Consider the following 26,026-nt stretch of genomic DNA (forward strand, 5'->3'; position numbering starts at 1 on the left):
AGCACCCCCCTTGCCCAGTGCTCATCTTAACAGCACTGGGCTGAAGAAGGATCAGGTGGATGGAGCTGTGTTGTTTTCAGTGCCCTCTGCCATCTCCACCCCTTTCCATCTACAGTTGAGTAAGCCTTGGTGCAAGGGGTGTCCCAGAAGGCACCTTTCCCAGAACCCCCTCAAACTTGTCTCTGCGCGGTCCTGTGTGGAACAGACCTGATCAAAGAGAAATTTGAGCTCAGGTGACTGGTGTCCTGCTGATATAGACTGAAATTAAAGCCCCATCCTTCTACCAAAACATACATACCTATGATCTTTTTCTTCTTAGGGATACCCTGGTCCAATTGGACGAACAGGCCCTACAGGCAATCCAGGTCAATCCGGAGTCCCTGGGATCCCAGTCATGGTTCTCTGGAGAAACTCAAGGGAGGACTGGCTGGCATTTACAGTAAGTATTTGTTTGTTAGTTAATAACTTAAAGTATTAATATCCTGGTGGCCCTCCAAGGTGATTCACAATCTCAAATTAAAGGAAAATACAGTTGAAACGAAGAGCTGGAAACCAGAGCTGGAGATTAAACTGCTGGAGGGTGGGGGCAACTGAAATAATGCCCCCCTGATCCCTTGTCTATTGGCAGTCTCTTGGATGCATGAAGCTGGATTCTTGGCACCCAAGGCCATTGGGCCATTTTCCAGTCTCGGAGCCCAGACAAGAAAACCAACCTGAAAGCTCAGTGAAACAAACCAACCAACCATGTTGTGTTTTTTTTACAAAGTACCAAAAGGCCTGTGTTTGTGCAGATGCAGGAGCCAGCATCTACAAATCAGGCAGTAGCTGCTTCTCTGAAGGGGTGGAGCTGACTGCAGGTCTTGAGCTGCTGGCCTTTATAAAGCTTCAGAGGGCCTTTGACTGTTGCTGAGTCAACAGCTCTCTTTGTCTGAGTCTCAGCTAAATTGGAGCTGGCGAAGGTTCTGGAACACTCTGCTTGGTCTAACTTGTCTGGCTATTCAGCATCCTTAAACTGGAGATGCCTTGCCTTGACTGGCAACCTAACCTGACTTGCCAAGTCTTTGGCTGTATGTGCCTTGCTGGTTTAGCACCTCTGGGTGCCTTGAACCAAGTCAGACAGGGCAGTTCTCTGATTTAAAAAAAAGTACATTAGGGGAAATTTCATATAAAAATGCATACATTCGGGGAAAATAGGGTACCAAAAGGCATATATTAGGGCAGGGATGGGGAACATGTGGCCCTCCAGATGTTGCCCCAATAATCTTTCCCCATTGGCTATGCTGGCAGGGGGTGATGAGAGTTACAGTCCAACCACACCTGGAGGGCTACATCTGTATCAGCGGCATGCAAAAAATGTGTCTCTTAGGAAAAATTGCATTAAAAACATGTACTATTTTTAATTCTGACTTTAGAAGAAAAACATTCACACAGATGCAGAAACAGGACAGACCGAACTTGTGTTTGAAAAAATGCAAACATGGGAAGTGGAGCAGACCGATCCATCCATCCCTAAGTGCATCATGTTTGGTACTTCAACCTAGGGCGACTTATTTATTTATCTGAAGCATTTCTATTCTGCTCCTCAGCCACAAGTCTCCTGGAGTAGCTGACATACAAACAATAAAACAAGATGGTCCCTGCCCACAGGCTTTCAATCTAGAAAGACACAAGGAAAAAGGGATGGGAAGGGAAGAGGAAAAATAATTAAGGGTGCAATCCTATGCATGTTGAGACAGAAAAAAAGTCCTACAGCTCCCAGCATCCCCCAGCCAGCTAGGTTATCTGGGGCATGCTGGGAGTTGTAGGACTTTTTTTTTCTGTCTATACATGCACAGGATTGTGCCCTTTCAGCAGGGCTGGTGGCAGGTCCGGACCAAGACATTTTGCTGCCTGCAGCGAAGGACAAGAGGGCGCCCCCATTCCATGTACAAAATCTGTCTGGTCGGGCAGATGAAGCTGTCATGATGATGAGGCAATGTCCTCCACTGAACCTGAAGGCAGCAGGATAACTTGAGGGGCACGGAGTAGAGTCCAAGGCACACAGCTCTCTCCTTGAACACCTTGATGCTGCCTTCCAACATCTGCCACCTGAGGTGACTGCCTCCCCCTGCCTAATTGTAGGGCCGGCCTTGGCTGGTGGAGTGGCCTTGCTTCCCCTCTCCCCTCTTTCTGTACAGCCTGCTGGAATGGTTGCAGATGGTGACAGGTGCGGAAGGAAGAGCCTTCATGGAAGTAGTCTTTCAGTAGGCTGGTGGATTGGATCGAGGGATGCTGGAGAAATTCGATATGGATTCAAATGAGCTCGGATTTCTAAGAATCCGACCTGGGGAATCCTCTGCGGAACGCCCCCCTCAGGCCACGTGGAGTCCATGGACTTTCGGGTGATTTTTTTTACTTTCCCAAAAATTACGCATATACATCCGTAGAAAAATACATAAGCTTCTGCTGAGGAAACATTGAATGGAATGGGGGACAAACATTAGGCTAAATGTTACGTACTGAGGTAAATACTTAAGTTAATACTGACGTCAATATTTACGTAATTACGTCTGTATTTTTCCGCATGATGGAAAAAAAAGATCCTCATCCATCTGTGGGCGGATGATGGAATGAAGGGCGCCTGACAATCCGCAAAACACAGACGGAGCGCATTTTACACCGTCGGTACATCCCTAATTGGATCTACGTTCCCTCTCATCTCCCCAGCAGTATGGATGCCAATGGCTCAGCATTCCATATTTTTTCCCTAGCCTGCATTCTCTAGCTCAGCCAGCAGTAAAGTGTACACCTTCCTGGTCAGAAGTATCTGAGGAGGCAGAATACTAAGGGAATCCAAGCAAGTGCTCTTGCTGACTTGTCCTTTTGCAGAATGCCATCAGTCTGTTCTTCGTTTTAGTTCACTTGCGCGGTCACAACCAGTGCCACGTGTTGGTCTGACATGAAATTAGGCAAGATATACTCGAGCCTTTAATGCTCAAAGGCTTTTAAAAGCCCAGGCGTGTTCCCTTGCACATACAACCATTCAGAATTCAGCTTGTCTCCATTACGACTGTACCTTGGTGGGATGGAAATGTGGCCAGAAGTAACGAACAAATGCCGGCCTCTTCAGAATCTGGCACCTTCGGCATGCAGGCTGGGCCCTTTAAAAAGGATTAGGGGATCAGGGAAAAACAGGGATGCTGTAGAAACCTGGAAGAAGTCTTCTTGAAGTCAACACCTGTGAAACAACTGCCTGAAAGGACATTGGCACAGTGAACCCCTTTATGTATATGTTGCAGAGATGGACAAAAGTGTCAATTTCATTTTCTTTCAGCTTCTCATTACGTTTGCTCTGTCCCATTTCCACACGGATTTGCAATATTTTTTAAGAAAAGGTGCTCTACACTAAACCTCATGCACATTTTCATGTACCTTTTCTCCTAATATATGCAGATTTCTACACAATTTAGCCTAATATGCACATTTTTGCATGCATTTTCCCTAATGTAATGCATTTTCTGGAGGTGACAGACTTGACCTTGGGGGAGCTGGGGGTGGCGACGGCCGACAGGAAGCTCTGGCGTGGGCTGGTCCATGAAGTCACGAAGAGTCAGAAGCGACTGACCGAATAAACAACAACAATGCATTTTGTATATTGTTTTGTACTTTGTGTGTGCACTTTTCTCTAATAGACTCATTCTTTCTTCAGAGAACTGCACTAGACATTTTGGAGTAGTGCCAAATACCAAAGGATAACTGCAGTGTGGTTTGCATGTTTATGAAGTGTGAATTAGGTTGAAGCTCAGATGAAGGGAGGGGGGGGAAGTGGCTGGGAGGAAGGTTAGTGGGGGAGCACAGAAGTGGCCAGCTGTGGAAAAGTTCGCTGCCTCTTCTTCGCTTGAAAGTGCCCACTGACGACATTCTATTTCTGATGTTCAGGTGTGAGCGTGTTGCTTATGTAGCCAAAACTGCACCACCCACACACAAGACAGGGGTATCAGCCACCCAAGGTTTGCAGAAGGACAAAATATCTTTAAAAAAAACAACACCCCCCCCTAAGATGAGCAACCCCAAAAACAGTTGCAGGAGGCCTGAGCATGCTCGATAGGCACAGAACGCTGTCTGACGTTGTACGTGTCAGTGTGTGTGTGTATCAGGAGGGTGGGGGAAGACTTGATTGCTTCAGCTACATATACTTTGACTTAAGTACGCAAGGATATTGGAGCTGGGAAGGGAAAATTAATGTTCCTTTGTCCTGGGGATCTCCTTCAGAGAGGAGCCCACCAGGAGCTTGGCTAGAGATGAGAGGGAATTCCAATTCCAGGGCCTTGAGCTTTGCCTTTGATAATCTTCATATCTCTCCAAATGGCTTTTTCACGTGTGAGCTGCTCCAGACATGCAGCTGTGCTTCCTGCAGAGCAGACCCCCCTCCTCTGCCTCCCAGACCCTCATCTTGGGGCAAGCCTCACGCCCTGCTTTGCGAACAACAAGTGTTCATGGAATTGGCAAAGACTTCCCACTAGGGATGTATGGGCTGTGTAAAATCCGCTCTGTCTGTGTTCCATGGATTATCAGGTGCCTTTTCTTCCGTCGTCTGCCCACAGATGGATGCGAATTTTTTTTTTCAGAATTTTTTTGTGTGGAAAAGTATGCAAATAATTACATAAGTATTTACATAATTTACCTTAGTATGCAACATTTAGCATATTGTTTGTCCCCCATTCCATTCAACGTTTCCTCAGCAGAAACTTACATATTTTCCTACAAATTCATATGTGTAAATTTTGGGAAAGTAAAAAAAAATAATCCAAAAGTCCACGGACTCCATGTAGCCTGAGGGGGTCACTCCACAGCAGATTCCGCAGGTCAGATTCTTAGAAATCCGAGCCCATTTTAGACCATCTCGAATTTCTCCAGCATCTCTACTCCCCATCCAACTCCCAAGCTTGGTTTCCATGGCCCTGTGGCTTTCGTGTGGTGCTGGAGGAAACCATCCTTGGATTTTCTGCAGCTGTTCATTAGATATTTTTTAAAACTGGTTTCTAGATGAAATTGTTCAATGCTGTGTGGTTTGGCTAGAATGAAAACACCAAAGACCTAATTTTCTTGAAGTGGTCATGGAAAATTAAGAACCTGTTAGCCATGACAGTTAGGAACGGAACCTCCTGGTTCAGGGACAGTCTATCACATAATAGCAATGGCTGGGGAGCAACAGTGGCAGAACACCGTTGCCTTCGTGCTCTGCTTGTGGGCTTCCTGGACTGGCATCATCTGGTTGGTCTCTGTGTAAAGTGCATGCTGGGCTAAATTGTCCCTTGTTTGTTTGTTTAAAGCACTTTTACTCTAAACTTTAAAGCACCCTTCAGCCAAAAAGTCTTCCAGAGCAGACTACAAAGATCAGAAACAAAGTCCCTACCAGCTTACAATTTAAATAATGCAAAGGAGAAAGGATGGGGAGGGAAGAGGACAAGAGCAAACTCAGGCACCAGGTTCTTAGTTATAAAGTTCGGTAGGTACTAAATACGTAATTCAGGAGGTCATGGAGCTGGATCTAAGCACAATGGAAGGGCTGCTGCCCCCCCCCCCATGGTTTTAGCAATGGTAACTGGAGGAAGGGGGATCTTACCTGGCTCTCTATTCAGGCACAATGGAGGATACCTGTCTTCTTCCTCTCCCTCATTCTGATAGAGGAGAGCACTTTTTGTGATGTGTCTTGACTGTAGAGCCTCAGACTGCTGTTGGGGGCTGTCAGGACCTGCTGGATCAGTATGTAGCTCCCCTGTGTGGTCAGGCACTGAACTGTAGGTGGCAGCTTCTCAGTGAAGTACCTTCTGGCCCTGGACTGACTCTGCCCACCCAAATTGTCATTAGATCCTCCTGAACAGGAAGGCATATAAAATTGCTTCCTGTTCTAGTTGAGCCTTCCTTGAGCCAATAAGGTGGTCTTCTGGATTGGGTTCAAGAGCACCAAACAGAGAAGGAACCAGCTCACCCCACATATTTGGGATTTAGGAGGCAAGGTTTCCAAGCTAAGGGGATTGGTGGGGTTTCCCCCCCCCATGCAAATATATGTCCCAGAAAGCCTGCCATAAGGCAGATTGAGTTATCTACCTCAGCCAATGGATGATGGGGGAGGGGAGAAGTGATATCCACCCCCCCAGATGTTCTTCTTGAATTGTGACCACCACCATTCTGTTCTGTTAGAGGACAGAAGTGTGGGTGGCCATGAGGCCTGCCTTGAACCCTTCAGGGTTCTTCTCCTCCTCCTCCCTCTTCTTTTTCTCCTTCCTCTTCTTCTTCCTCCTCCTCCTCCTCCATCATGTAATGAAATCTAATCTAATGCTGTGCAAAATGTCTGGCTCCTTCATAGGCTGGGGGAATGAGAAGGTAAGGGTAGGTGAAGAAGTCCACAGTCTTTGGTGGGCTGGTGAAATTCATCCAAGTTTTTTGGGGGGTGAGGGTGGGGATTACGTTTCAAATAGACCACAGCCGAGGCTTCTCTTAAGAACCAGTGTGGTGTAGTGGGTAGAGTGTCAGACCGGGACCTGGGAGATCCGGGTTCTAGTCCCCACTCGGCCATGGAAGCTCACTGGGTGACTTTGGGCCAGTCACAGACTCTCAGCCCAACCTACCTCACAGGGTTGTTGTTGTGAGGATAAAATGGAGATGAGGAGGAGCATGTACGGCGCCTTGGGTTCCTTAAGGAGGAAAAAAGCCAGCATATAAACATAATAAATGTAGTAAATAAACTCAAGAAGACCCATGCTATCTAGTCCATCCTTCTGTTTCCACTGTGAACAGATGGAAAGCCACAAACATGGGTGCAAGAGCACCCTTTTGCTCATGTTCCCCAGGAACTGGTATTGAGAGGCACTGTGAGGGTTTAAGGCCTACAGAAGCAAAGCAAATAAAGGCCAGGCTTAGAGGCCTGGAGTTTTCTGTTGGAAGGGGGTAATCCTGAGAAGAGTAGTTTCATTTCTCCGGTTAAGTTTCAGTTGCATTTTCCCAGTGAAGTTTCATTTCTTTGGGGTTGAAACAGTACTTTCAGTTCTGAGGGAGGAGGGTATATAAAGAGAGCGAGAGAGTCAGTCAGAGGAGGAAGAATCAGCCCGGAGAAGTCTAAGGACAGCTAGGGTAAAGGAACTTGCATTTTGCAACTTTTATTTTCTTTTAATGCCTTTTCTTTCACTCAGCTCTATTGTGTAAATACCTTTAGTTATGACTTGCTAGCTTTAAATCTACTAGTAAACTGTTGTGGTTAAACCCTGTGGCTAGGGTGTCAGTCGCCTCACGGCTACAGCCCAAATTCCACATTACTGGGAAGGGGAAGGTTAAAAGAGGAAGGTGGGACTATTAAGGAGGCAACAGATCCTTGAGGAGTTGCTCAGGGGGTCCAGGTCATAAGGGGAACCCTGACAGGCACATTGCCTCCAGTATTGGAGGCAATACATAGCCACTTGGGACTGTCTTTGTGGCTGCAGAAATGTACCCACGGCACTCCTTGCAATGTCTTTCATGGGAGAAAAAGTTGTCTGCCTCTGGGACAGCCATATTTTGTCCTCCAACACCACACCTGGAAGGACACTCCATTATGATGTAGCATCCTTCTGCAGAGGCTTTGTTGCGCAAAACGGGTCTGGTCATCGCTAGGCACACCACTGCTGCTTTCCTGATGGTGGAAAGAATGGAGGAGGAATCATAGAATAGTAGGGTTGGAAGGGGCCTACAAGGCCATCGAGTCCAACCCCCTGCTCAATGCAGGAAGGAGGAGGAGGAGGAGAAGGAGACCTCTGCTGCTCTGCATTGCCAAAATAAGGGGGCAATCCTATGGCCGCTAGTCAGCGGCTAGATGGCCATAGGATATCCTGTTTTCTGGGAACTGACCTCGGAGCCTGAGCTCTGAGGTTGGTTCCTGGAGAACTGACCTCCCCCTGCCTGCTTCTGTGCTGCCTTGTAGGCTGTGTGGAAGGGCCCCCCGCTCCGCACTCGCAAGAGGAGCGTGGAGTGGCCAAAATGGGGCGTTCTGGAGCGGGAAGGGCAGAAATGCCGGCACAACACATCCTATGTGTCGTCCAGCAGCCTCCTCCTCTGCTCCGCCATCCTGTGGCTAGACAGCTGAAATCGGCTGTCTAGCCGCAAATGCAGGGCAGGAGAAGCACGGAGGGAACAATCCCCTCTGCGCTTCTCCTGCCCTGCATTGGATAGGTGGTCGCCTCCGAGTTCGGAGGCGGCCACTTATCTGCATTGGATTGCGCCCTAAGTCACCCACCTCTGAAATGTGTAAAAATTTGACCATTCCATCCCTGAAAAATGTCAGAAGGGGCTCCTCATTCTCAGAGCCTGATGGTGGGAAAGCATTTTTGGGCTAGCATTCAATGAAACAGAATCCCAAAGCATCCAATGAATGGAGTTCTCTCTCCATCCCAACCTCCTCCTCCCCTTGCCTTAGAAGAAAGCTCTTTCCAGCTATTCAGTTCCCCCTGCAAACTCTCCTTTTGGATTGTTGTTGGGGTTTTTTTTTGGGGGGGGGGTTGGAGAGAGAGAGAGAAAAAAGTCTTTAACTGGCTGGGGAGGGGAGGGGGTTCACCAGCCCTCAGCCCTTCTTGACAGATTGTCAGAGTATTTTTTTTCCAGTTTCTGCTCACATTAATCAATTTGGGATAAACTTTAAAGGAGCCACGAGGCCTGCTGTTGCTTTGTCCTGTGTGAAATTTGCCCATCTGTCATCTGTGTGAGAGCCGCTTTGTTTTTTATTAGAAATATTTCCATATGTTGAAAGATCTTTGGGTTATTTCCTAGAAGAGATTTCTTAGCTCAAGTTTCTCTCCCTCTCCACCCCTCCTCCCATTTCAGAAACATAATATTCTCAGACAACTAATATCCCTGACCCTAGAAGTTAGGTAAAATAGCAGACATTGTTGCTCATTTCTCTTTAGGAAGGTGCAAGTTGCACCTGCAACAAAATGTTGCAGTGTGGAGTGCTTGCTCTGCAAGATTCCAGCAACTCCATGCTATACTGGCTTCATGCCCCACCCTATTTTCTGCCCCCCTCTTTCTGTCAGCATTCTGTGGTTACTGAGCATGCTCAGTCTTCAGTGGGTTGTTTAGAGGATTCCCCTGCTTTAGTCCCCCCCCCCCCAAAAAAAAAAACTTTTCCAAACCTTGGAGTTTCCTTAAGTCTGCTGATGTTGTTGTGGTGTTGTTTTGGCTACATAAACAGCAGCACTCACAGCCTGAACATCGAAAATAAAAGGGATGCTCTTCTGTGACTTCCAGTGCCCCTGATCCTGGAATTGATTTATTATTTACTACATTTTTATCCCACTATTCAGACAATTCTTCTATCCCCTAACGGCTCACATCAATTTAAAAATTTCTTTCTTGAATGAAGCTGTTGTTCCTTAGGCCCATGGAATGGATCCAGAGTGTCCTTTCCCCTTATTTCTGCAGTCCCAAGGCAACGTTTAGTTGGAGCTGAGTGTTCTTTCTGGCAGGGAGGGGGAAGTGAGCTCCCTGCAGCTGCTCTTTCTCTGGGAGGTGGATGAATTTAGGTAAAACAGCAGGCATTGTTGCTCATCTCTCTCTAGAAAGAGGCCTGTGTTTTTGCGTTTTCTGTGTGAAGTCCCAAACTGTTCTGCTGATTTCCGATTCGGTCATCTTTGCAGGGTTGCCCACCCTTCTACCCCCATTAGACAGTGAAACAGGCAAGAGGTACTGGTGGATGGCAGAACCTTGAATCTCTTAAGTTAACCTGCTCTGTGCCCACTAATCTACCCTGCTACCCTCAGCTATAGTAAAGGATGCTGCCCCATCACCAGGTTTGAAGTAAGATCCCAGTCTAGTCAGATTCTATACATGAAAAGGGGGGGGGGCAGGATCTTGTCCTTAACCTCAGGCAGCAAAATGTCTTGGGCCAGCCTTGCATCTTTGGAAGACAAAATGAGTTACACATTTTCATCCTTGTTCTTTCCCCCTTTTTAGCAATCCTCATTCTATCAGCTTCTTCGTGCTGGCTGGCCGGTAAGTAACAGCATCCACTGAATTCAGCAATAGTACAGAAGTTACTCTCTGGACATATTTACACCACAGCTTTAAATTCATTCATTATTCTGTCTCCCTGGGGGGCTGCCATTCTGAGGGGAGGGGAGGGGAAGGGGGAGGGGACTAAGGATCCCTGCGCTCTCACTAAACAGCATTTCTGGGACAATTAATTTTTTTTATAAAAGCAATAAAATGCCCTATGAAAAACCGAGTCAAAAATTCTGAAAACCTGCAGTGAATAGACTTTTGGATATGAACTGAGAGCCGCTCTACATGAGGCTTTTATCCTGCGATCGAGATTGGCTACTCACGGAAGCTTGCTGGTCCTTTACATGATTCCATCAGCCTCCAGGGTTTCTCCCCTGGTTTCTGACCTTTAATCCCCCCCTTTTTTTAAGATCAGGGTTAATGAGCTATTTAAATATTGTGAGCTGAATTTTTCCGTGAAAAGAGGAAATTATGCTATAAAAGCAGCTATACCACAGCACCATCTAGTGGCTGAATAATGAAACATATAGAACTTGCAGAACTCCCCAGAGAAAAAAAGTGGAAATGCATGTAAAGTGCTGATCTTAATCCTGCAAAGAATTCAGAAGCAAAAGCCCCGGTAAAGCTGTGGGATAAAAAGCCTCTGTGTAGAGAAGCCCTAAGAGATCTGGTTTTGAATCCCCATTCAGCCATCAAGCTGTTCAGATGGCTTTAGGGCACTGTAGCTTACTTCATGGGGTTGCTGTGAAGCTACATAGGTTCAAAGTGCTCAGAGCACTCGGGAAGGAAAATGGGATGTATGTGTAGCATCTAAAAAAGTAAGTCAAAATTGGGTTGAAGAATCCTCAAAAGCAGAGCCTTTTCAAAATAATGTTCTGAAATTCAAGCCCAATTGGCACTTTTTTATTTCATTTTTTAAATACATGCTATTGTCACAATATTTTCACATATTCATTGGAATGTGCCCTTTGGTGATTTGGTTTAGTTTATGTTTGTTTATTTAAGCATTTATATCCCACCTGTCTTCAAATGTTCAATGGGGCTAACCATAAACACAGTAAATGATGCCATCAAAACAAAATAATGGTAGAACACATAAAAACCAGCCCCAAAAGAAAAAAGGATCACATGAAGCATCAATACCAGTCAAGATAGGATAAACATAGCACAAGAATAAAAGATAAGTTAGCAGCGTGTTTACTGGATGCTTTCAGGCACGGTGAATAAATGTCAAATATTACATGACATGCTGGTGAAATCCACCCCCCCCCCATTTTTGCAACCCCATTCAGCGGCCACAAAAGTGGAGTGTGTGGTATGGGGGGGGGATGAATTTCAAAGGCCTAGTATGTGTCATGACACAGTATTGTTCTGAAGGGGCTGTTCTGAGTATTGTAAAGATGACAGCTGGCATCAAAAAGAGCTGGAAGCACCAAAAAGCTGGAAACGCGAATACCTCCCATTCTTGAAATTCATTCCTCCAACACATGAACAGGGGAAGGCAGTTTCACCTCCCAGTTTCATCATGCATATGCACACCAAGACATTGGGAAAGAGGAAAGGAAACTATCTGCAGCTACATCCATGACCCACCTCAGCAGTGACTTCTCCAGACTGAGGGAGTCCAGCAGATCTTGAGCTTTATAGAAGGCCATAGCACCAGATGGGCTCTTTGGGATCACCTGATTCCCAGGTCCAAGATAATTCTGGGATATTAGCACCAGAGCTGGGGCGGGGGGAGAAAGAGAAGAGGGAAAATACGTGTCTGATTGGAGTGGAGGCTGGTGGTTCTGATGTCAGTGGGGCTATGAATCTGCTCTAGGTTTCAGTCAGAACTGTAAAGGAGCTCTCCAAGGTGCTGAACCTAATCCCCAAAATAGGTTCAGCACCCTGAATAGCTCCTTGAGAGCTCTAACTGGAAGCCAGAGTGGATTTACAGCCCCACTGACATCAGAACCACCAGCTTCCCCTGTCTGATTGTAAAGTATAAATAGGCTTCCACTAGGTTCACTCGGAACATTTTGATGAATTATTGTGCTGCTTTTTATTTCATAAACAAAATCCAGAGTCGGCCGGGACCTCCAGGACCAGTGGGTCATCCAGGAAAGCCAGGATTTCCTGTAAGTAAGAAAAACAAATATTCGGGAGAAATTTGGGATTATGAACTTGAGGGTGTGTGTAAGATGTTGCACACTTTATCCTGCTTTGGCTAGCCATGAGTAAAAATAAAGAATTATGGAGGTCACCCTGACTATTCAAACATCTGCTCAGAACCACCACCACCCTACCCATACCCTACCCCCCGTCTGGCTTCCGAAATTTCTCCAGGCATTGCTCTCACATCTTCAAACCTATTTGACAGGCTCAAGGGCTAGCCACATTGTTTAAATGAAAGCTGGATTCTGCACCTATTTATTTGTCATCGCTTTCCTTCCATGATGGAACTCAAGGCAGCATACACAGGCCCCGGACCCAAGCATTATCATGCGCCTTCAAATCATACCTCGTCCTCTTCTTGCTGTCTTGCAGAGCGTTGGTCCATCATGTCACTTTTCTATGTGAATGTGTCTGTACTTCCAAAAGCAATCCCCTTTGTTGAGTGTCAATCATGAGACTGGAACAGGCTTTCTGCATTTCCTAGAACCAAGACCCAACATTAGAGAAGGGGAAATGGTCTTTCTGTTTGTGGCAAAGTAGCAGCCACACCGGAAGCCAGGTTCCAGCTGAACAACAGGAAAAACGTCCTGACAGTTAGAGCAATACGACAATGGAACCCATTCCCTAGGGAGGTGGTGGGCTCTCCCACACTGGAGGCATTCAAGATGAGGCTGGACAGCCATCTCTCAGGGATGCTCTGACTTGGATTGCTGCACTGAGCAGGGGGTTGGACTCGATGGTCTTACAGACCCCTTCCAACCCTACTATTCTATGATTCTATGATTCCGGCAAGCATGATGATCCAAGGCTCCAAATGTTCTGGGAATTTTGAATGCTGCTCACCGCCCCCCCCTTCAACTGGGGTTTCCAAGATGGCCTCCCCCCCCCCCGGCATCTATGGCTTTCTTTTCAGGGCCTGGATGGGGCCCTGACTTTCTTGTGTTACAAGAGGAGTGGAACCTACACTTGCACGACTGTACTTAGGTTGAACTTGTATCTACAGGGCCCTCCCGGATATCCAGGGGAGCCAGGTGAAAAAGGATGGAATGGGTACCAGGTAAGAACATACCCCATCTCATAGTGTAGCATAGTGGGTAAGAGTTTGAGCTGTGACTAAGGAAATCCTGGGTTCAAATCTTGCCTCTGCCATCAAACCCCTTCATCAGACTCCCTCGGCTTGGTACCCTCCAGATATTTTAGACTTCAGTTCCCACCAGCCAGCATGGTCAGGGATTATGGGAATCATAGTCCAAAACATTTGGAGGGAACCAGGTTGCCCACCTCTGCGATGTATTATTATTATTATTATTATTATTATTATTATTATTATTATTTGCATTTCTGTACCGCCCCATAGCCGAAGCTCTCTAGGCGGTTTACAAAAGTTAAAACATTAAATACGATATAAAAAGTTTAAAAGCCATTTACAAAAAAGCACATAAAAGCACACAGACAATATACACAAACAACATATAATTAAAAACAACACTGAACTATCAGACATAACTAAAGACACATCCAGGACCAATTAAAACTCATCATGTGCTGCCAAATGTAGAGCATAATGGGCATCATCTTCCAATATCCTTTAAGTAAGACATTGCCTCTTTCTCAAGGGTGAACCTGGGCCATCGGGCCTTCAAGGGCATGCTGGGTTTCCTGGTGCAGATGGACTTCCAGGCATAGATCAAAGGCCTGGACCACCTGGTACACAAGGTGAACAGGTATGAAACTCGGTTTGATTGGCATTCTGTGTGTGTGTGTGTGTGTGTGTTTTAAAGAATAATCTTAATACCATGTTTCTTCTTTTTATCTTCTGCCCATTTTATTGGCCGCCTTTCAGGGCAGAAGCCCTCCCAAGGCAGCTTACAACAATAAAATACATAAAAACAATTAAAATATTAAAACTGATAAAATGTAAGAACAACAATAAAAGCCAACAATAAAACCAACAATGATGTTGACAGCTAGGGATGGACAAAATTGTCAAATTTGGCTCTGCCCAGTTCATCATTTTTGCTACTCTTAAACTCATTTTGTCCTGTTTCCGCATCAGTTTGGGGTTATTGAAAAGTCTGCATAAAAATGCATATGTATTTTTGTGAGCATTTCTCCTAATGTATACATTTTTGCACTCTGTTTTCCCGTACAGGCACATTTTTTTGCCTGCAACTTTTCTTAATATAATGCGTTTGTGTAGGTTATTTTCTCTGGGCATTTGTGTGCCCACTTCTTTGCTTGGAGAACTGTATTGCAAAATTCAGAAAAGTGTGAATATGAATGTTTAACTGTGTTTCAGTCAATATATTGGTTCGGAAATGCTAATCTGGTATGTAAGAACATAAATAGAGCCCCTCTGGATCAAACCAATTCTGTCAGCGTTCCCTTTTGTCCCTGCTGAACTTCAAATAGCCAGATCAAAACACAGACAAGAGGCTTCTATCCACAGCAATTTAATCCTTTTACTTCAATGGGTCATACAGATGTAAATTGTCAGTAACTCACAATCTACAAAGGAAATGCCCTCAGGGAGTTCAAAGGGAAGCTATGAAGGTTGAAAGTTGCCCACCATTTGAGAAAAGGCGGGCAGGCTATCTAAACTTAAGGGGGGGGGATCTCCCTCTATCTTGTGAGGTCTCCACGCGTAGCTGTTCCCACCGGGCCAGTCAGGCAGATCACCTAAGCTCCTCCCCTGCCATCTTTCTCTTGGCTCTGTGTCTGCACCTGGCATCTAAGAATTCAGGCTCTCCAAGCCCCACCTCTCCCTGTTCGCTATCTCTCAAAGGGGTGTGTGAAGAGAGGCCCTCTCTGTCCAGCTGGACTATTGAAACCTGAGGAGTCTGTCTCTCCCTGCCTGGAAGAGTCTGGGAAGGTTCCTCCCCAATATTTTGTAGTTCCTCTTTGGAATCTGAACTACTCTGCCACTGCCTATGCTCAGAGACACCCCTGACAAATGCCCATCTAGTCCAGCATCCTGTTTCCCATGGTGGCCAACCAGATGTCCCAGTGGGAAGTCCACACACAGGACATGTGTGCAGTAGCATCCTCCCACTCAGGTTCCCAGCAACTGTCTTACAGAGGCATACTGCCCTTGATACTGGAGGCATCATGATTCGTAGCTATTGATATAGCCATCATGATTCGTAGCTACTGATAGCCTTCTCCTCTACAAACCTGTCTAATCTCCTTTTAAAGCCACCCACTGAAATTAGAACTGAACAAACTTCTCTCCCATCCCACTCACACCTTCAGAGGAGTTTGCATAATAACTGGCAAAAGGCTGATTGTGAGGGGCAGGTATTGGTTACTGGTGTCAGAAATATGAGCCCTCCCGCTGTGTAATGAACAGGCAGCGACTGGATCTTCCAGTCAATACTCCTTTATGAAGCTAACAGTGGTCTTTCAAACAAACATTCAGGACAGATCAAAGGAAGGACTTCTTCACACAACACATAGTTAAACTATGGAATTTGCTACCACAAGATGGGGTGATGGCCACCAATTTGGATGGCTTTAAAAGGGGGTTAGATAAATTCCTGGAGGAGAAGGCTATCAATGGCTTGATGGCTATGTGCCACCTCCAGTACCAGAGACAGTGAGCCTATATACACCAGTTGCTGAGGAACATGGGCGGGAGGGTGCTGTTGTGCTCATGCCCTGCTTGTTGGTTCCTGATCGATAGCTGGTTGGCCACTGCATGAACAGAATGCTGGACTAGATAGACCCTTGGTCTGATCCAGCAGGGCTGTTCTTATGTTCTTAAACAGACTCAGTAGAAACCTAAAGTTTGTCCCAGGGCCTAACTGGCTAATTCTGAGTTCTCTGACAGGAAGACTTCAGTAGAGTAAGACAGCTGCAGCTAAACTATAGGCTATTAGACAGAATGCAAGGGGCTTCCTGAACCCTTCCTTCAGGGTGGTTCCTCCCTCTGTTGACTCCTGTGGGTGGCTAAACTGGCAGAGCATCTCACTTCTCTAATAAGGTCTGCCCTCTTTGAGTGATGGTGGGGTCTTGCGTCTGCCAATTCATGCCCCTCCTCCTGTGTGAGAAGCTGTTTTCCTATGGAAGAGGGAGGCAGTATCTGTACCTAGCCCAAATGATTGTTGTGTCCTTGGGAAGATTCTTCCCTGACTTGTGGAGACTCTTGGGGAATTTCCTCCCTGCCCTCTGACCCAACTGTTCCCCTAGCTCTGCCTCTGAATCGGAATCTTTGGACTCCACAGGGAGCCTGGGCCCAATTCCTGACAGTTGGTTTGAAAAGCCATCGACACCTTTTCCCCTGCCCAGATCTTTGCAGCAGTTTTGCAACTGCATTTGGGAGTTAACACTTAGCAGTGACTTGTCCTCAGTGGAGCTCCTTTTATTTGTGCTTCTTCTTTCTCCATTTTGTTGTGATTTGTCCCCTGCTCCACCCCCTGGAAAGATCAGCACAGGGGAGTGATAAGGAGCAAGAGACTCAGAAAGGGGCAAATATGTTGCTCAAAATGGCAGACCAATTCACATATTGATTTATTCACCAGCAGGCACCCCAGTTTGACTCTTGAAATAGTAGGCTGGGGAACCTGTCGGCAAATAAATGTAGTAGAAATCTGACATTTTCAAGCAGCAAGCTTGAAAGGGGGCATTGGGCACAAGGGTCATCCAGACATTGAAAGGAAGATGCAGGGAGGTTAAAAAAAGGTAAAGGTGTCCCCAACCATTCGTGTCCGACTCTAGGGTGCGGTGCTCATCCCCGTTTCTAAGCCGAAGAGCCAGTGCTGTCCGAAGACGCTTCCGTGGTCATGTGGCCGGCACGACTGAACACCGAGGTGCACGGAATGCTGTTACCTTTCCTGCCAAGGCAGTGCCTATTTATCTACTTGCAATTTCTTGCTTTCGAACTGCTAGGTTGGCAGGAGCTGGGCCTGAAGACGGGAGCTCACTCCGTCACGCAGCACTCAGGTCTCGAACTGCTGACCTGCCGACCTTCCGGTCTGCAGTTCAGCGTCTTAACCACTAAGCCACCACGGCCCGCAGGGAGGTTAGGACCTCTTTTGTTGCAGCACTGACATAAAATCCACACATGGGTCACTTTTCAGCTATGCCTCCAAGGACCAGACTTTGGTTAGAGCTTGCAGTGTAGTTTATGTAACTGGGCATGTCCCATTTTCTTTTTACAGGGTCCACAAGGGTTTAAGGGAGATCACGGACCTGCTGGAGAAAGAGGAGATGAGGTGAGCTGGGATAAGAGGCAAGGGAGGGCCTTTCTTCAGAACAGTATCTTTCCCCATTCACAGAATCTCTTGCTGTGCGACGTTCTGGAATTTTTAGATGCACTCTCTTGGGCTCCTGCTTGTCTTCTTTTCTTCTCAATGCAGCTGACTTTGTCTGTGTTTTCTTTCGGGATGTATGGATTGTGTAAAATCTATTTTGTCTGTGTTTCACAGACGGTCAGGCACCTTTCGTTCCGTCATCCACCCATCAGTGGAATCAGATTTTTTTTTGTTTCCGAATTTGTGCAAATTCACACTTGCGCAAATTAGCACATGCGAAAATGCACGAATTCCCCCCCCAAAATGCGCATTTTCATGCTTTACCCTATGGGGGAAATGCACATTTTTGGCCGGGTTCTTTATTTTGTGTATATTTCTATGACAAAATTCACACAAAAGTCCAGGAAAGTTAGAAAAACTGTCTGAAAGTCCACGGAATCCGCCCAATGGGAAAAGCCAGTCCACTGCGGGATCCACAGGTTGGGTTCTTGAAACTCCAAACTCACTGGATTCTGTTTTGGGTTTCTCCGACATCCCTAGCGTGCATGCACATATGTGCTCCCCCAGCCCCTCCCCATGCTTGCTGAGTGGGTTGTTCACCATATGCACAGCTATATGGTGATCTGAAACATGTTCGTTCCAGGCACAAATCCTTATTTTTTTGCATAGCACTGCAAACCCTTGTGGTATTCAAGCTGAACATTAGCATGTGGTCATGGGCAGATCAAGCTGACTTGCAGCATCCAGTCACTGCTCAGAGTAGTCACACCTACTAGTTGGTTGATCGGTAATTTATGTAGGGGAGTGTTCAAAAATGTAGCCCCCCTCCACACTTGCACTTTGAAGTGGTACACCCCCTTTTACCCTCACCCCCCAAAACTCTACCACCTCATTTCTGCTGCATGTGTAGTTCAGGCCTAAGTGATGAGAAACCGAGTAATGTACATGGGGACCAGCTCTGCTGTCCAGGATTTAGCTAGGGTTAACCTTAGCATCCTGGGTTAATTTAGGGTTAAGCCAGGGTTAGATCAACGATGAGTGTATTGATACTGTTACATTTTATATATGCATTCCTGTGGAGTATTGGAGATCAAGTGGGTCAAATAAAGTCAGTCAAATGCTCCTCTTTTAGGGCTTTCTGGGGAATCCTGGCGCTCCTGGTGAAAAGGGGAATAAAGGAGCAAAGGTGAGTGTGGCAATTTGGTTATGGAGGGCTCTTTCTTGGGTATGGCTTTATTATCATTTATATAGGGTTTTAAAGGCCACCTTTTAGGGCCTAGCCTTGACAAGGTACATAGATAAAAAACATAATAAAATAACATTCTAAACAAACAACAAATTTAAAACTAATTCAGAGATAGTATAAAACAATTTAAACAGCAGCTTAAAATCAAATACGTAAGGCAGATCATACTATAAAAACCAATGAACAATTCAGGCTAGATGAGTATCAAAATTGCAGCATCAAAACATTAAGAAAAAGCGACCCGAAACAAGTGAGTCTTTAAGGTTTACTTGAAGGCCTGCATTGTAATGGCCATATGTACATCAGTAGGACGCAGTTCCATAAATTAAGGACCACCACTGAAAAGGCCCTGTCTGGTTCCCACCAACCTGAACGATCTTACAAGTGGGCAATTGAGCAGGGCTGCTGAAAACAGAGATGGGCAACTTCCCTCACTGGCCCCCCCTGCGGGCCACACTCCTGCCAACACCACACTGCTGAAGGGAAAAATCCCACCAAAAATAGGTAGTTTGCCAATTGTTGTCACTTAGAGCATGGCTTAGATCATGGGCAGACTTGTATAAGTGAAAGAAGTCCTTCAGATGACCCATTCCCAAACCTTTAAAGGTTAAAACTAGCACTTTCAGAAAGTTGCTTGCATTCACTCAGTACCTCAATTTCGTGTCATTCTTCAGGGGGTCAAAGGAGAACATGGACCTTCTGGGCCTGTTGGGCTCCAGGTAAGCCATTTCGCTATATCACTTTTCCAACTTAAGCCATCTACAGAGCAGGGATGGGCAACTTCTTAAGCCCCTGTGCAATGTTAATACATTTAATTGCAATGCCATACTTTCTGGTGTCTTTTTTTGTGTGGTCATTTTGCTTCTCTTCTTAATGCTGCATGCCATCTAAACTTTTCTTCATCATCTTTATTTTGCTCAGGTTTCTCTAATCCCTTTGCACAACACGTTCAGTTTCAACTTCTATTTGTGGACTTCAGGATATTTACATTCTTTAGCTCCTCTGTTTCAGTCTTCTCATTATTTAAGATGTTGTTTAATTTATTTTGGTATTTATATCTTGGCTTTCTATTCCAGAAGCATACTCAAGGTGGCATACTGATTTTTTTTTTTAAGATAGTAAAGAAATAAGCTTCAAGAACCAGCAAGAATAAAACAGCATAATAGAATACACCAGGAAAGGCAGATAAAAAGGCATAATTTAGGGCATGGTTGGGGGATTGGCCAATGCTCAAGGATGGTGGGATTTGTAGTTGGAGGGCAGCAGTTTTGGACTACAAACCCCATTATCCTTGCCCACTGGCCATGCTAGCTGGGGCTTGTGGGAGTTGTCGTCAAAAAGGTCTGGAGGGCACCAGATTTCCTTCCCCTAGTCTAGGGGATCTAAATAAGATGCCTGCTGAAATCAAGCTTTCTTAAAACTGGGCAAAGAAAGGGCTAGGCTGTCAGCACTAGGCTGTGGGCATCAGTCTGGAGCAAGGTAGGAGCTGGGAACCAAGATTCCATATATAATCAGGATCAGAGGGTGAACCAGGAGGCAGGACCAGAGAAGATGCCAGCAGTCAGGACTAAACAGCGAGGCACACCAGACCTTAGGTAGATTTTGTTGCTCAAGCAAAATTCCACCGAGACAGGAAGCTTCTCTTATATTCCTTCCTGCCTGGGAGAAGCCAATGGGCAGCCTTGGCAGAGTCAGTCTGGAAGGCTCTTTTCCAAGAAGCGGCAGTGATGCACCTTGCCACCTGGGGTAGTGGAGTTCCTGACTCCTCATGTGCAAGCCTGCTCAATTTCTAAGGCAGGGGTGGGCAGCCAATGGCCCAAGGGCCACATGCAGCCCTGAGTCTAATTTCAAAAGCCCTCTGTAAGCAATCATTTCAGACCTCTAGCAAGAGTGATTGTTCCTTCCCCAGCAGCCCACTGGGGAAAAGGCGACCCTGTTCACTTTTTGCTGGAGCTCCACCCACTGCCAGCTTCAGCCCCGCCCACCACTAGCTTGCTGCCCCTGAGAGGTTACCTTGAGAAAATGCAATACTCAGGGCTGGCCCAAAACATTTTGCCGCCTGAGGCAAAAAACAAAATGGTGCTCTCCCCATTCCATATACAAACACCTGACTGGACTGTGTAAGTTGATTCTTTCTTCAACTCTGACAATGGGATAGCATCCTCCACCACACCTGAAGGCAGGAGGCAAGCTTATGGGGGTGCAAGGCAGGCCGTGTGGCACACAGTACTCTGCTCCAACATGTTGATGCTGCTTCCCAGCATTTGCTGCCTGAGGCAGCTGCTTCACTTTGCCTAATGGTAGGGCTGGCCCTGGCAATACTCAACAGAAAAAAGGGTTCCCTTATCCTTGGCCTAAGGTGATCTGGAGAGGCTCTCCTGCACTTCTCACTTTCATCCAAGGTACATCTGGTGGGAATGCAGGAGAGGGCTTTCTCCACAGAGGCACCCAGTTTGTAGAACCCCCTCCTCCAGGAGATATGTCTGGCCCTATTAGGGATGGTGCAGGATTCCCAGATTCTGTCTGGGAATCCAGCGGAGCCCCCCCTGCCCCCACACACCCACTGCCCATGTTTGGCAGGCAGCCTGCACTCACCCCAGTGGCCTTGTGGAGCTCCGCAATTGCCATTTTTTGAAAAATAAAATGATTGCAAAAATGTGCATATTTTCATATGCGAAAATGTGCATTTTTTGCAAAAATGCACATTTTCATGCCTACAGAAATATGCGCATTTGCAAAAGCGCATTTTTGCACATACGCAAATATACGCTTTTTTGCGATCGCCATTTTATTTTTTGAAAAATGGTGACTGCGGAGCTCGACGAGGCCACCGGGGTGAGTGCAGGCTGCTCGCCGAGTGTGGGAGGAGTTCGAGCGTGGTCCGGGGACCGGTGAGCAGGGGCAGGGGCTGGGCAGGCGCCCGGAGAACCTGGGCGGGGGTGGGTTTGCACATCCCTGATCACGTATTTGCTGCCTCCTTAAACATTTTGTTTATGCCAGCGTTCAGATGTGTTAGCTGACTCTTTTCTACCCGTTGGCCTGTTTTCCTGCTGCCTCTGTCTCTTTTAATTGCTTGCTTTTAATTATGCCAGATAATTTGATTGATGGATTTCTATTTTCCTAGCATTTTAGCATTCTAGCCTTTTAGCTCTGCTGTTTTACATCTGTATTTTTGTATCACCTCGGCTGTGGGCATTGAACTCTTGGGTTAGAAGTGCCGAGATAGTGATACATCAGACTCAAAGGTTTGCTTACAAGAAGACTTTATTAAGTAACTTACAGCACACAGACGTGCACAATGATTCAATCAGAGAGCTTCTCTGAACCCCGAGCCATTGGGCGCAATGGGTCTTATACTCTACAGGTTAGCAATAAGCAGCGTTTCAGCAGCACGCGCCCCTCGCGGTCATTCCCAGCATAAACTAACAGCACTTGGTTCTCAAGCTCAGCCACCTGCAGCTTTAAGGTAAAGAAACTCTGCTTCTCAAGCTCATCAGTAATAAGACATTCTCCTCATTAGCGAGGAATGTTCTGAGAAGGCTGTTATCAGCCTTTTGACTCATCTGCACATGCTCAGAGGCTTACTAGCATGGGAATTGCACCAATTATGAACTTAAGCAAGCATTATGGATCTCTAGGCCCCTCTAACACTATAAATGATTTGGCTACACTCCTGGGGCCAATACAATTTTCAGTCTCTGTTTTGCTGCTAGGTTTTATTCTGGCTGTACTTTTATATTGTGGTTTTAAGCTTTCATAGTTTATATTGTTTTATGCTGTAACGTGTGGTTTTAATTTTTGTGAACCACCCAGAGAGCTTCAGCTATTGGGTGGTATAGAAATGAAATGGAATGGAATGAATGAATGAATGAATGAATAAATAAATAAATGGCGGCATATAAATATTAATTTAAAAAGCAAGTTTTTGTCATTGTCATTATAATATAGATAGATATTATATTATATTATTATATTATTATTATTATCATCATCATCTCCTCAAAATATGATAAGACACTATTGGCTTTTGGCATGGAATCTCACGGACATACTGGTTGTGTCTTACAGGGTGTGATGGGCAGCAAAGGCCTTTCTGGTTTCCAGGGGGTCCCTGGACCAGTGGTGAGTGGTTTCCATTCATCTCCTTCATTTCCCTGCTCTGGGGAGGATGTTTTTGCAATTTCTATTAATTTCAGGCAACCTTGATATCAGTCTTGCTTACTGCCAGTCGGTTCGCTGCTGCACAGGCCTTACTGTGAGCACTTGTTCAGTGACAAGGGTGTTGCTTAATTGTGCAAGGCTGACTGTCGTCTTGACTGAATTTGCCACCTCAGCAGCCTCGTGAGATTATTCATTTTTCACTAATTCTAAAAACTCCTCGCCCGCCTTTCTGCCAAGACCATTGATGGGATCAGGGCTGTGTTGACACTGTGGTTAGAGAGAGAAATCATCAGAATTCCATACCAGCCCAAAGCTGATTTCTGTGGCCTAAATAAATACATTCAAACTGAGCAGATGGAACAGTTGCTCTCACTTTGCATAATGTGTTCTGCTTTTGCTAGTGAAACATAAGAAGGACCCGGCTGGATCAGGCCAAGCCCCCATTTCGTCATTCTCCCCCTTCCCACAGTAGCTGTCTAGATGCATCGAGAAAGTCCACAAACACAGCTTTAAGGCAACAGCTTCCCTACTGTTTGCCCTCCAGGCAGTGGAAGTTGGTGGCTCCAATTTCAGTGTGGCGGTGAATCTGCTCCGGGTTTCAGTCAGAACCAGCACAAACTCTACAGGAGCTATCCAAGGTGCTTTGCTCCACGGCTAATTCAGAGGCAGACTGTCTTTGAGCCTGGAGTTGCCATTTAGCTGTCATGTCTAACAGCCCTTGACAAACCGTCTCCTCTTCCCCAGTGAATTTGTTGAATCCACTCTGAAGGCCATCTGAGGCTTGGTCTAAACATGCAGCAGGATGAGGTAGTAGAATCCTCAAGTAATAGACTGTACAGTACCTAGGGTGGCCATTTACACATGGATATGTATAGATGCACATTTAGAAATAATGGCTATAAATTAAAATAGAAATACAGTACATCTCACTCTAGTGGAGAAGACTGTGACCAGGGGCTTCACCAAACCAAGCTTTTTATTCCCCAATTTACAAGGGCTTCTGCTTCTGGTATCTATGCAGGATTAAAGATCAGCTCCTTACACAGGCTGCAAGTTCTCCGCAGCCTCGGGGCAGAAAGCGAGAGAGCAAGCCGCGAATCAGTGGATCTCCCAACAGATCCAAGTCTCTCTCTCTCTCTCTGCAAAGTGGTGTGGGGTTTCATTGCTGTCAGTTTTTACAGGGGGGGCACTGTCTTCTTCCTCCTCCCCCACCAGCTCTACACTCGCTTTGAGCCTCTCCTAGCCCGACCAAGAAAACTCTCCTCCCAGCCCAGGTCAACAGGCAGACATGCTGGGGGGGGGGGCAGTTGTGTCTTCTTCCCTGGCTGTGGTTATAGCGGAACTGCGCAATTGCACACAGCCATTAAAGCAGATTTATGTTTAAATAGTGTATTATCTCTGATCTTTTACAAAACGGGATAAAGTTCAAAAACCACTGGATGTGCCAAGGAAATTGACAATGTTGTGGAAAGGACCTGTGAACTTCCATGACTGACCTATTGCAAGTGCACGATAACAGCCTCGTGTGAAGGAGTCCCGGTGTCCTGCCTGGTATGCCTCCTCGGTCTGTTATCGAAGTGCTACTATCTGTTGCTGAGCAAAGTCTAGGTTCTCCTTCTGATAGTTCTTTATCTTTAAACTGGGCCTGGACTGGACAGCCCTTCAAATAAAGGACACCTTCAGAGAGGACTGTCCCCTAACAACCCTTCAAATAAAGATCTGTCCTCTGTAAAGCAGGACACCTAGCCACCTTATGGAACGTCAGACTGCAGGGAGTGGATGCCATTTTTATGTTCTCCCCACCACCACCACCACAAACATTCACATAATGTACTGCACACAGGTTCAAACACCTCAGGGAGAAAAGTTGTATCCTAATCCACTCCCTGCTGTGCTAGTTTTCTACTTGAAGGGAGATTTCTCCATAGGGGACCATTCAAAACTGTGATTACCCACCTGCAGTCTGAAATGACAGAGTCCATTCAGCCACTTAAATTCTCCCACCTCGTTTTGCTGCATGTGTGGACCAGGCCTCAGTCAGTGGCCATGGCCACATCTTGTGGCAGTGAGTTCCATCAATTAATTTCTGTGCTGTGCCTTCCAAACCCACCGCATTGTATTTTCAGCAGCCAGTCTACCGAGGACCAAAGAAGTAAATATTCAAAGGGGTGTCACGGTTTAAGAAGTGAGTGTCTCATTTATCTATTCCATCATGTTTCAGGGAGAGGCCGGCTCCACAGGCTGTTCAGGACCTCTTGGACCTGTGGTAATAATTTCACAGTTTCTTCGACCGGTCATTAAATCCCATTTGTATTCTCCCACCCCAGTGTTTTCCATTAACCTTTTAACTTTGAGCTGTTTTGAGACTCAGACATACGCCAAAACATCCTGTGGGTGGCCATTTTGAGAACCAAGATGGCAGTTGGCCATTGATTGATGGGACTGTTGAGTCATGAGGGGGCCGTATAGCCATCTAATCCTGTTTCCAGACTTTGGGAATCTCTAGAATACAGACTTAAATACTGGTCCAATAATCATTTGCTCTCCCCAGTGAACTCTGGGAACTGTAATTTTGTGAGTGGGAGATAAAGGGTCTCTATCAGTTCCCAGGAACTTTAGGGGAACCTATGGCAGTTTTAAAAGCAATGATTAATTTGTAGGATAGATTGTCCCGTAGGACTCTTCCTGAGCATATGTTTATGCAAGGCAACAAATGAGTGTGTGCGTGTGTGTGTGTGTGTGTGTGTGGGCGCGCGCACCCTAAAAACAAATACATTTACTGTGTGTTGGTGTGTACTCTACAGGGTGAGCCAGGACAACCAGGCCTGGTTGGATTGCAAGGAGTCAACGGCTCCCAGGTGAGGTGTCTTGAGGATGCTGTGAGTACGGATGTATGAACCCACCCCCTCCGAGAAACTTCTCAAAACTCGTTGGGCTCATCTTGAAATTCCTCCAATGTTCATTCCAAATTTTATTTCAGGCAAAATTTCGATGACAGACCAAGGATATGCACACAAACAGACACACGTCTCTTCCTGTACCTTGGGAATCTCTCTTATGTAACTGAGCTTATTTTGGCTTCCCTCCAAAACTTGCTCAGACGTTTTACCTGAGCAGAAATGTTTGCATTTGCTCTTGATTTCACCGTTGTCCAAATTCTGGTGGCAATTCTACAGGGGGTGGGAGGGAGCATTAACATTTG

At 46.1% G+C, this 26,026-nt stretch overlaps 1 protein-coding gene across 1 annotated transcript in view; it reads left to right on the plus strand.

Annotated features, from left to right (window-relative positions):
* The window catches only part of COL27A1 (collagen type XXVII alpha 1 chain), a 146,261-nt gene that overhangs the window by 46,550 nt on the left and 73,685 nt on the right, over window positions 1-26,026 (plus strand). Inside the window, exons 11-21 of the mRNA XM_084820772.1 lie at window positions 320-439; window positions 9,961-9,999; window positions 12,075-12,128; window positions 13,169-13,222; window positions 13,782-13,889; window positions 17,325-17,378; window positions 18,550-18,603; window positions 19,338-19,382; window positions 22,732-22,785; window positions 25,046-25,090; window positions 25,629-25,682. Of these exons, the coding sequence (XP_084676898.1) occupies window positions 320-439; window positions 9,961-9,999; window positions 12,075-12,128; window positions 13,169-13,222; window positions 13,782-13,889; window positions 17,325-17,378; window positions 18,550-18,603; window positions 19,338-19,382; window positions 22,732-22,785; window positions 25,046-25,090; window positions 25,629-25,682 (681 nt within the window). The remainder of the gene's footprint in view (window positions 1-319; window positions 440-9,960; window positions 10,000-12,074; window positions 12,129-13,168; window positions 13,223-13,781; window positions 13,890-17,324; window positions 17,379-18,549; window positions 18,604-19,337; window positions 19,383-22,731; window positions 22,786-25,045; window positions 25,091-25,628; window positions 25,683-26,026) is intronic.

This window comes from Heloderma suspectum, chromosome 14 (genome assembly GCF_057233095.1).
Source record: "Heloderma suspectum isolate Gila_16-S chromosome 14, 16-S_ref, whole genome shotgun sequence".
NCBI classification, from domain to species: Eukaryota; Metazoa; Chordata; class Lepidosauria; order Squamata; family Helodermatidae; genus Heloderma; species Heloderma suspectum.